General features: G+C 38.0%; 1 protein-coding gene across 5 annotated transcripts in view; it reads right to left on the bottom strand.

The window, feature by feature from the left end:
* Positions 1–12,142, bottom strand: part of LGR5 (leucine rich repeat containing G protein-coupled receptor 5) — a 94,057-nt gene that overhangs the window by 14,704 nt on the left and 67,211 nt on the right. For all 5 annotated transcript variants that reach the window (XM_054812998.1, XM_054812995.1, XM_054812997.1 and 2 more), the window contains 8 exons: positions 11,239–11,310; positions 8,553–8,621; positions 5,458–5,529; positions 4,562–4,633; positions 4,387–4,455; positions 4,167–4,238; positions 1,185–1,250; positions 911–982 (listed from right to left, as the gene is read on the bottom strand). In XM_054812998.1, coding sequence (XP_054668973.1) covers positions 911–982; positions 1,185–1,250; positions 4,167–4,238; positions 4,387–4,455; positions 4,562–4,633; positions 5,458–5,529; positions 8,553–8,621; positions 11,239–11,310 — 564 coding nt within the window. The remainder of the gene's footprint in view (positions 1–910; positions 983–1,184; positions 1,251–4,166; positions 4,239–4,386; positions 4,456–4,561; positions 4,634–5,457; positions 5,530–8,552; positions 8,622–11,238; positions 11,311–12,142) is intronic.

Here is a 12,142-nt window from a genome sequence, read left to right as displayed (position 1 = left end):
TACATACCCACTGAGTGAATATGGAAGTTTTCATAAACTTGATTAGGAGGCCTAAATATAAAAAAGGTATTAATTACATGCAAATATTTTCAATAAGCTTCTGCATATCTCATAGTGCAAAATCTTTTTTCAGTTTTTAAATTACATTAGTCAGTTAATGTTAGTTACTAAACTGACAAGTTTCTCTGGAACTTCTTAATGCCTTCTGCAGTCTAAGAGAGTTGTTTTTCAGTCTGCTTCACAGCTCCCCGAGGCAGCAGAAAGAAGGGTGAGATGTATGGACTACTTCTAAGAGGTCCTCGTGATGTCACTAAGAACAGCAAATGCTGGCTATAGGCTTAACTTCCTAATCTCAATCTTCACTGCCCCTGAAAAGTCAAAAAACTGAAAGGAACTCTTAAAAAGATGTATGGGCTTGATCCTGCAAAGACTCTTTTCAATTTCTCAACAAAATTACTCTGCTAGCATACGCATCTGCATGAAAACTATAAACTGACACATGATTAGAATCTATTTCTTAAGACACTGTTCTCTATAAAAAGATTTCACGCTCCCCAGAGCTGATTATTACATGAACCTGCCAACAGACACTAGCTCTGGCTCAGTGTCTCTCAATAGAGAGAGTAGAATAGAACAGAACGGTTCAGTTGGAGGGACCCCCAATGATCATCTAGTCCAACTGCGAAAAGTTTAGAAGTAACAGGTTTTATAGCTCTAAGTTTACATCTTCAAATTCATTGTCGCAGACGCTAAACTTCACAGTGTTCGTTCTGCTTTCACAGTTATAACCTAATGGGTGAAATATCTAAGAAAAACAGAAACAGGCATGTTTTGGGGCAGACAGTGAGCGGACGGTGTATAGCCCATGTTTTTGAGAACCCGGGTGAATGGCTGCTAGGGCCGTACTCACAGAGACCGAAGAGCAGCCAGCTGCCGAAATGTGTCCGCTTTGATTTCACCGATTTCATTGTGATGCAAGTCACTGAAAAAGCAGTAAGAATCTCCTCAGTTTCAAAGGACACTTCGGGGTGTTTTAGACTGTGTTTATTATCCACTTCAATATACTATAAGGGTATGTATTTTGGATATGTCAAATTGGCCAGCAATAACCAAGTTAATAATGCTCAAACAAATTTGTATATAGATGCCTCTGTTTAGATTTTTTAGGATAGTTTGGCGCTTACATTTTTTGGAGTTTTTTACATGCAGTAAAACAGGGTAAATCTTCCAGCAGGTTATAGGACAGATCCCTGTAATACACAAGAAAAATAAAAAGATTAACATCAAAGATCTTTCATTGTCACCTTCATGCTCAATTTATAACAACTTCTTTTTCTCTACACTCACAGAAGAATAGAAATGTGCAAACTCAGTTACCATCTCTCATCTGTCAGATTTTCATTTCTAACTGAGAAGGAGAGAGGAGAGGAAAAGGCAATATGTATTTACTCCGAATCCTATGTTTGCAAATTCCTTGCATTGTCTGAAGATTTCCTGCCTGAAGTGTAGACTTCTGAGTATTTTACAGTAACGATATTGGTCATCTGCTCATAGGGAATACTGGATTTGCATCACAGACTTCATATTCATCATGTTTCAATTCTGACAAATATTTAAACCATTTAAAATAATCTACTAAATATATATATTCATATTTTTTCAGAGAAGATCCTGTATTTTTCTGGTAATAATCACAATGAAGTTTAATCAGCTTTCCATTCTACACTTTTAATTAAGCAGTATTGCCTCTGATCTTTAGACTGTTATCTTATAACTGAGGGAAGTGGTTAAACAAAATATTGGAACTAATTTTGAAATCAATCACTACATGGAGGAAAAAAACCTTAAAAAGACTTGAGCCAAAACTCAACAAATTACAAAATAACTGAAACATCTGGACTGATTTATAGTATAACATAACTAATCAAAACCAAGCCCAGGCAATTTGCAGAAATTGGAGGGGAAAAAAAAAAAGGAACCACACACCCACCCCCACCACCCAACAGTCTCATCCTATATATACATCTTGCTCAGGGAAAACTGAATGGGAAATTTGCTAGTGAAAAGAATATAGAAAAAAGCTTATGTCTATAATTAGGAAATATGTCCTTTTCCAGTTATCCAATATTATCATGTAAAAGAGTAATCTCTTTTCAGTCCTGTTTCAAATTCTTTAAAACTGGTTCATCTCCACCCATGTACTTCCTTGGTAAAATTTTATTTTCACTGTTACTATTCCAACAGAGGCATTTAGAATATTCTATATTTGATTTGTGGAAGTGGTGCAAGTAATGACCGTGCATGTTTTTAAGGTATTCCACTCTGCTTTTACTATGCATGAAGGCTAGCATCAATGTACGTATAATTTTTGTTACAGCAGGGAAGATTACAGCCTCTGGGTTTGTATTTTTCACAGGTACTCAGTGGTCCAAATCAGACATGACAGAGGAGAATTCAAGTGAGTTGGAGGCTTTTAGGCCAAGGTAAAAGATGTTTGGTATGTCTGGTGGACTTTGGCTATTCTGTCATGCCCAGATTTGTGACTTAGGTCTTCTTAAAATCATGTTATCAGCTTCAATTTCATACATACACTCGCTCTTCACACTCGGAAAAAACCCCAAAATACAACGCAAAACTGAAACTCTTCTCCCCTCAGCTTCTGTTAGAGCTCCAGGAAATATTTCACTTGTTTATTTTTAAGGATTTTTTCCCTCCACTTTTTGTTAATACATGAGGCTCTTTGCAGCAGCAGAGGGCAAGTGGTTTTGGTCCCTGTGTTGAGATGCACAACCGTGCTGCGGGTAGTCTCTCGAGGACTGCTGGGACCTTTACCGCGGGTGCGCAGACACCCAGGAAGCCTCCGTGTACATTAATCCATGTTTGGAAGTATTGGTGGCTAGGTAGGATGCACAAATTCTCTTTCAAAGCAGTGTTTGCGCTTGTAGTGTCTGGGCACGTGTCTAAGCCAGGAAGCCCCTTCCAGATCACAGTCTCCAAATAACTCGTGGGGTTGAGCGCACCGTTATACTTCATGGCAATACTAAGGTACAAACCTAAATGTGGGCTTGGCAGGCTCGTTCCAATCCGATGGGAATGGGGAAAGAGCAACTCTTTCATGTACTCAAGAGTACACGAAATTGTTGTCAAATTGGTTCCCCACCCTTTTAAATTTCAGCTCTAATAATACAGGGTGATACTCAAAAATAAAAAAAGTGAATTTCCAATGGACAATCCTACTCTACTATAAACTGTACAAGTTATTAATTACTATAGTATTTATTTGCCTTCTGTTTTGAGATTATTTATTGGTTTTGAATAATACAGAACATATTTAAACTTAAGTCTGTGTGCAGACTTTCTTCTGGCAACAGACTCTTTTTCTGTCTTTTATCATTCTGGAAATGATTATATTGAGTCCATCAACTAAAACTTAATTTTTTCTGGAAATGTTCATGACATCCATGCTGGTATTCAAATAATGTGTTATAATTAGTGCTATTTCAATGTTGGCCAGAGAAGTAATACCAAATACATTCCTAGTGATGTAATACATAGAGGAAAGTGCTGTTGGCTCATTCTCAAAGAAGCAGACACAATGATTACTTTCGTTAGTGATTAAGCAAACTCCAAGGAAATTTCCAAGCTAAAATAATATTGGATATTTAGTACAAAAACTATGCCCAGACTATGCCAAGGAATAGTCTATTAAAATTTCAGTCAGCTAGTTATGTCTGGTTGGAAAAGAAACTAAAAGAAGAACATAACAAGGACTCAAAATTGCACTCCTTACTCAGTTATATTTTCCATTCACTTCACTGAATTATCTGCCTCAGTGAGGGAAAAAAACCCAGACTACAGTAGAAGAGACAGAATGAATGAAAATAAGGTAGCTCTGTTGGTTTTTAAACAAAATAAAGAACCGTTTTACCCCTTCCTAAAAATATGCAAAGTAATTATCTTTTTCCGCAACGTATGGGAAATCCTGACTGATAAGTGGGTGGTGAACTTTTTGAGTAACACAGGGGCCCGCTCCCTGAGCTGAATTCCTAAGAAGTAATGTGATACACATAAATAGCAGTAATTGGATAATTTTGAAATCATAATGATTTAATTTGTCCATTAATTTCTTGCATTAATGTAATGTTAATAATCTTACTGAAACGTACAGCACTTGGAGATTAGGTAACTGGTCACAAGCTGATTTGGGGAGGGAGGTGATCTGTGCTCCTGTGAGTGTCCTGTTGAAAGTATTTATAGGAAAAAAAAAAAAGACAAAAAAAGACTACTTTTTAAAGATTGTAAAACAAGTATATTTTAGGACATTCTTTAGAATAAGTCAGTATGCAAAAAAATAAAACAAAGCAAAAATACTTCTCTAGCACTTACAAACTCTCCAGACTTGTAGTCCCTGTCAGATCAGGAAACTCTGTTATTTGTGAGGCACCATTTAAAGTTCTAGAATTAAAAACATTATTTCAATACAACTGTGGTGAGGGAAGTGTGGGACAACTCTAATATTGCAATATATAAAGACAATTAACATAAAAAAGTAAATACATACAGAGTTCTGAGTTCTGGTAAGTGTTGAAAAGCAGATTTTCCAACAAGCTGGATAGGGTTATCATAAAAACGTCTGCAAAAAGAGGATAAAAAGACATTTTATGAAAACTATTTTAAAAGATTCTAAATACATTACATGATTATACTATAAGCAAATGAGTAAACTCTCTATGATGAATCACAGACTGTGCACCTCTGGTAGTAGCAGAGGTGCATCTCTGGGCTTTTCTCACCCATTAATCTATATCCATCAACCATATTTCACATTTTGAATATTAAAGTAGTCATTGTTTTCTTGGTTTTAAAGCCAGAAAACAGTCAGCAAAATATTCCCTCTTTCTCCCAGGTTTGCAAAGATAGAAATCCAAATATGAAGAACTTTGTTATGACCTGAGTGAGACAAATTTAAGGTTAGCAGGTGAAGAAGTCAGAACTTCACATGCTCAGAAGAGGTTCCCTTGCACTTTTGAAGCCATGCTGCTTTTGCTCATAGAATTATATTGCTCAAGATGAGTCACTATTTTTCTTACATTTACAATTTCTTATTTTGAGGTTTGCTCATTAAATGCATTCTCATGTAAGACAATGGAAACTTAGCCTGGAATCCATCAAGAGTAATTTTTGCTAGCTTCTACATTGCCAAGAATGCTGAGGCTTAGAAAAAGTAGTTCAAATAGAAGGTCAAAGGCCAGAAACCACTACTCGCTTCCCTTAAACAGGGCATGCAAACTGCCATTCTTTCCACAAAGTTGGAAAGATATGAACTTGTTTGCTTTTGTAATGATGTGCTACACAGTACGCTGACAAGGAGACCTATTTGACAATTAGCTACAAATACAAGACTTAGTTCCACGTTCTCTAACAAGAAGAGCCATTGAAAAGACTATTATTACTTACATTGTAATAAGTGATGGATTACCCACAAATGCACGCTCAGGTATTGACTTGATGTTATTGCTATGAAATCCCCTACAAAAGGAAAAATGGTTTACACAGTAAGAATAAAAAAGTGAAGGCACGATCTGTATTCACAATGCAAAACATCATTCTTTTTTGTTTGTATGTAAATGTATGACCTTGTTTTCTGGAATAAGACAGAAGTGAAAAAAAGCAAAAGAAAAGAAAAGCGATGAAATAGCTGGAATTCTGCACTTTTCTGAATGAACAAACCCATTCAGATAAAGTAAACTGTAAAAGGATATTTTAAAATTTGGATGCCCTCAGTAGGAAACTGCTTTGTAGCTGTCTGTCATGTATCTATGAATCTATGTCTGTATGTATATAGAGGTAATGTAAATTTACACACATACACATACACACACATATGAACTAACAGCATTAATAGTTAAATATTAATAATTAAATAAATAACAATAAAGTAGTGTATCTGTATTTCCCCCTGTACTTGTTAAACTGCAACTATTTCTTTTGCTGGGATAGTAATGGATTGCACAAGTTTATCAAGTAGACGATTTTATTCATTATATTGTAATATGTTGAGCCTCCCACAACCACCTTTTTGTTGAAATATTTTAAATGTGGACATGAACAAACTATCCAATGTAGATGTGCCTGCTGGATGGAGGGCCAGATCTTTGCCTCATCATTAATTACTGGATTTTATTCATATGAGTAATTCTCCATTGTGAAAAACAAAAGAAACAACTAAGATTTCAAAAGAACAATGATGATTTGTGTGGGAAACTCCCATTAGTTCAGTCGGGTATGAAAAAGGCTTCCCAGCTTAAATTTATGCATTTAGAAAGCCTCAGATTGTTCACTGAGGCAAGCACACTTGGCCATTACTTGAACAGGTCCCACATTATTGGTTTTACTTGTTCAGGCATCGTGCTACTGCTGATGAGCTACAGAGCAAGGCTCTAAATCCTGAGTTCTTTCGCATGCAATAAAAACTGCACCCATGCAGATGCAGACTCTAAGCAGTATAGGGATCCCATTTAATCTAGAACCAGTAAACAGACCGGTTTTGTGGCTGTATGGCATGGGACTCCTTCTTGGCAGAAAAGCTAAGGAAATGCCATGACTGCTTCCCAGGGCAGTATCTGGCCCCTCGTCACCATTCTGACTTGAGTCAGGGTGAGGAAGCAGCCCCCTCATCAGCCAGGAGCAGACTCCAGAGCAGTTCTGCACAGAAGAGCCTGAAGCACATCTGAGCTGGTCGGAAGAGGGTGCGCTCACGGCTGCAGCCTGCGTCCCGGGGCGCTGTACCCGAGTGATACACCCTGTCTGAACTGAAGGCGCTTTATGGCCCGTCAGTTCACATACTGAACAAAAGAGCAGTAAAATCTATCTGCACCCCTGGGTAAAAAGACTCTAGTAAGGCCACACTGGGAAAAATGCTTCAAAGGTATCTTCAAAATCCAGTCTGGAAAACATTACGTATGCACCAACTTTGGCTAACAGCTATACCCATATAACTACTCCTACAGCTGAGACCTTGAGGTGCAGAGCATCTGGGACAATGGTGTCCCTGTAGCATCAAGCAGATATGGCCTTGACTCGCTGGCCACTTGCCAGCAGATCTCCAGCTCTGACTGGCTGCCTCGGATACCTCCAAGCTGTAGAGAAAAAGCCATAGTCTGTGTTTTCATCCCAGACACAAATTCTGAGAGAGAAATGAGGTCCCACCCAGAAGCACCCTTCCTAAGGTGGCCCTGCAATGAGCTGAACGCCTGTGGGCCGGGGCTCCCACTTGGGTGAGAACGGCGTGGTGTGCACAGGCTCGTGAGAGACACATCGCGAGTATGAGATCAGCTTCCAGGGCCCAAACAAAGCACTGAAGCACATGGTATCATGGTCTATGCTGGATTTGGGACGTCAGGTTGCAATTTCACACTCCAAAGATTTCTTGCACCTAGGACCTTATCTGAAACAACAAGTTTGATACTTAGAGGTGAAGTCCTTCAGGGCCAGTAAGTAATCTCAAGCACATCAGGCAGTTTGCTGGACTGGACAAGGTGCATTTACTGCAAACCTGGGTTATCCATGTTTGGCTACTGACTCTAGAGGTCAGCAAAAAGGCAATCCTTTGAGGCCACTGGTTTCATACCAATTATTTTAGCTGACAGATGACATAACAGCAGCTGAGAACAGTTGGGCTGAGAACCCCATAGCCCCAGTCCCTCCTCCAGAGCAGCACTCTCTGCCAGCACGGGAGGTGCTGAGCTGCAGTCAACACTGCCTGGGCATCCCTGCTTTGGAAAAAAAATCCCAGGTAGCTACTGAAAGTGGCTTTAGGATCAGTTTGTGAGGTAGCAGGGGTTCGACCATGGCCAACTAGTACATGATTACCTAGGTTTTTTTCCAAAATCTATGCTGATGGTACCAGCAACATGGTAACTAATTCAAATAGGAAGAATTCTGAACATATGCATTGATGTGTACATTGTGTGCATGATGTGTGAATGTAATTTCATTCACTTTTTATAATACAGCTGTTTCTTACAATAAACTTGGCTAGTTTCTTTTCATGGTTGATTTTTTAAAATGCAAACTACATCTGTGCATCCAGAAGTGTTTTATTTACAGCACTACAAAGGACTATTCATATTGAAAAGAAACTGCTTTAATTTAATGGGGCAAGGGAAGGAAGAATACATTTAAAACTGATGGACTAATTAGATGGCCATACCTTTTCTTAGACTAGAAGACTGTGATATATTGGGTTGTTTGCAAAATGCAACTGTTGTGTTTAGGACTCAAGTGAATCAATTGTGTTTATTATTTACTGTATTCCAAGGATGAAGTTCCTGGAAAACCCCACTGCACAATGCAGTGTAAAAGTAAAAGTTGTCATAACTTGAATGCTCTAAACTGAATGTTGAAAATGATGTTTTATGCATGTTGACATGTTTATTAGTTTTTCCCAGGATATCAGTTTTTAAGGATTACTGATAAAATCACCAGCATTAAAAAAAATAATCACACACTAGACAAAACATCCTCCTTCTTAATATGAGCTCGGTACTTACAGTTCTTTTAGGTTTGTTAGTGTCCTGATAGCAGTGGGGAACTCATCCAGACTGTTGTAATTTAAATCTCTGTGTGAAAATATATTTTATTATTTAGGTTATGCACTGCATAATGGATAACATAGAATTGTTGGCATTTGTAATGAAATATCATCTCCCATGCATTGAATAAATACATACAGCCAAAAGCCAGGAAATCCTCAAAAGTGTATGGATGTTTTCCAACAAACTCTATTTAGGGCACATTATCATTCCTGGTTTTTTTATCAGCATCCTATTTTTAGTTATATCTTAGCTATTCTGCAATAAAGATAGATAAGTAGATTCAGATACTACTAAGGGATTTGCTGTTTTGTAAATTGCCCATCCTTTTCATTACCTGAAAATATTAACCAGAAAAAAAAAATCCTTCAAACAAAATATTCAACAAATTTTTATGGTGAGCTGCATTTTACATGGCTAACACATCTCACTATAAAGGTTTCATTTGCCTCTGACTCACTGTCTAGTTGTATTAGTCTATCTTTTTTTTTTTTCTGATAAAAAATCTCTGAAGAGATTTTTCCCAATTGTTAAGTGGTAAAAATAAGAGATACTGGAGTTTGGAGGGTAAAAATCATTGGGGGAAATCTTCCTCTGGCTAAAACAAGTGGGAAAACATACAGTAAGTTCAACGTTACTATTAACTGTGCCATTAATTTTAAGATTTGTCAATATTCATATGGAGAATGTTTCTAACCACACAAATTGTAAAAACAGTAGTTTAGCTAGGGTAGTGACTCCTGCTTTAAGAACTGCTCACACTGTAGCGGTAATTAGACTTAATTCTGGTAGGCTGAATGGACTATAAGCCTGCTTCTGCCCCCAGTGTGACATGTGCATCCTTCAGGATTCAGGAGACACTTGAAACTAAAACTGAGACATGCCAGTTGACTGTGATGCTCTCTGGCACTGCTTTGTGAAGAATATAGTCTGAAAAACTTGAGCAAAAGCCTTTCTGAACAGGCAAAACACAAATCACAGTTTACAATAGATTGAAATTGAAATAGTATCAGGCTGAAGTAATGCAGGCAGGAAACTGCTGTCTGAATTCAACAAGGCTTTCCTTCCTGCTTGCAAATCTCTCTCTCCTGCTTATTGACAAAAAGAGATTACAGGCATGTACGGTTTGGTTTTGCCCTCCAGTGATATGTGATTTCCAGGCCTATGTGTCGATGCAAACAAATGATCTTAAAGCTGGCGTCCATCATTTACACTGAGATCTCTTTAGATTATCTTGAAACTATCTGGAAACTGGTCTACACAGTATGCAATTACTGTGCTCGAGGCAAGCGCTACATTCTCCTGTTGCAGTGAAGTGGCTGCACCTACACTTATTCCCAGGTTCATGACTGTCCTCTATGTTTTCATCTCTCTCATGCCAGGTGGCTGGGACTGGGTTTGCAATTACTTATTCCATTGTTCTCTTTTTCCCCATTTTTGACCAAGTGCCATGTGAATCTCACTTAAAAAAACAAAACAAATGATTACATTTTCCTTCTCCCTTTCCCATCCCCCTTTCCGGTGCTACACTAAGGGACTTCCTCTCAACTCACAGCCGGCTAAAAGTCAAAATTATAAAATTGCAATGCAGTGCCAAGGGATCAATGTAATCAAAACTAGTGATAAAAAAATAACAAAGCCCAAAACCTCTTGCTTTCTGATCTTAAGGACACATGAAAGCGGGCAATACATAGTTCTGTGGATGAGAAAACAAATAGTCACCTTTAGACTAGCATTACTCATGTTTGAAACTCTGTTTACTTGTACCTCATAACAGGCCTTTTAGCCTCAGTCCTGCTTGGGTGAAATATCCAAAATGTCTAAAAATGATGCAGCTGATTCTGGCAGGTCCCAGGGGGAAGGATATGCAAGGTTTTACTGTCCCTGTAGCATTTTTTGGGTCTGTGGTCTACTCTAGCAGACAACATATTTATTTGATTACTCTGTAGCAAAATACTTTGCGTTATCAGCACTGTGTTCCCCATCAGCACTGTGTTCCTGTTTGGCGTTCTTCTGTAGAATTATTTTTTGCTAGGGAACTGAAGAAAATTTGAATTTATCTGAACAGAACTATGGTAAAAAACTTTACCAGTGCTATTCTTTATCAGAGCTCTTTAAATACAAAAACTTGGATACAACTGAAACATTCCTCTTCCCCCCTTGTAAAACAGAAGTATAATTTGGCTACCTGGCACTTTTGCTTTTTCCAACAATAAAAAAATAAAACCATCTAATTTTATAGCCCTTCTCTATGGCAAGACAGTTTCTTACTGTTAAAGATTTTCATTGTGATAATTACCCAATCTAGCTATCAATCAGCTTTATTGATTAAACAAGACGAATACATAGTACTAAACTAGGCTAACGTAACTGTTCATGAATAGCCACTTTTTTTTCAATGCTCAGTACAGTTTTCAACTGTCCTTCAAACAATTTATCAATTGACAATGCTTATTAAAAAGGCAAACTGATTTTATAGTAAAAAATAGGATCTGCTACATAGAGTCATTGTAAACCATCACTTAGATCCTGTAGCAATTAGGCAAGCCAAAACCCACATTTGGCTTTTACGCTATTTTTATTCTTTCAGAATATTAATGCAAACACTGAAAAAAAAAGGGAAACAAATAAGAGGTCAACTCACAAAGTCTCTAGGCTGTGGAGCCCATCAAAGCATTTCTTTCCCAGGGAGTAGATTCTATTGTTATGGAGATGTCTGCAGGGGAACATTAAGCACACAGTCAGGAAAGCACACTGCACACAGTGGACTTAGGCAAAACATTTTGATGGTTAAATCAAAAGAAACTTATTTTCAGGCATGCACTGATTATATGCAAGTCATGCTTTTGCAAGAGCATGTATAGGAGGCACCTCCACCGCCCTCCCCCCCTTTTTCCCAATATCTCCCCACCCACGCAGGCTTCCATTTGGTTTCATAGAAGGGATTTGTTTTAAAACCACCTAGATTGTTTAAAAAAGGGTATATATTGGAGTTCTGGGTTGGGGTTTGCATATTGAATGCTGGGAAATTGCAGACACATTCTCAGTGGTGGTTAAGTAACAGGTAGCCTTAAAAACTGGGTGTTGGCACAGAAGAGGAGCAGGTGAGGAGAATGGTAATACGGCAGACAGGAAAGGGACGTTAGGCTTGCAGAATGAAAGAAGACACAAAGTCATAGGACAAAAAAGTCATAGCTTCACTGAGTAAACTAACCAATCTTAAAAGTGCTGTAACTTGCCTTCCTTTGAAACTATAAAAATTGACAACTATTTTCTCAAACGTTTAGCAATTGAAAGCAATTTTGTTATACGTTTCAACCAACCGCTCTGCACAAAGGCTCAGAGTGCTGCCTATTTCTAAGTCTTTTATACCAACGTGGAAAAAACCCACTCTGTGCGAAGCTCATTAATGTGAGTAGATACAACTTGGAGCCACTTCAGGTTGTTTTTTAAAAAGAATGCCTTTTTCCCAGATTTTTCCTTTTATTTTATTCTTGACACTCTACCCTTATAGTGGAGGGAAACAGGAGTAGCACTTTAAAAGAAAA

Source organism: Grus americana, chromosome 1 (assembly GCF_028858705.1).
Source record: "Grus americana isolate bGruAme1 chromosome 1, bGruAme1.mat, whole genome shotgun sequence".
Classification (NCBI taxonomy): Eukaryota; Metazoa; Chordata; class Aves; order Gruiformes; family Gruidae; genus Grus; species Grus americana.
Note: the sequence above shows the minus strand (reverse complement) of the source record. Positions and strands in the feature narration are given on the sequence as shown.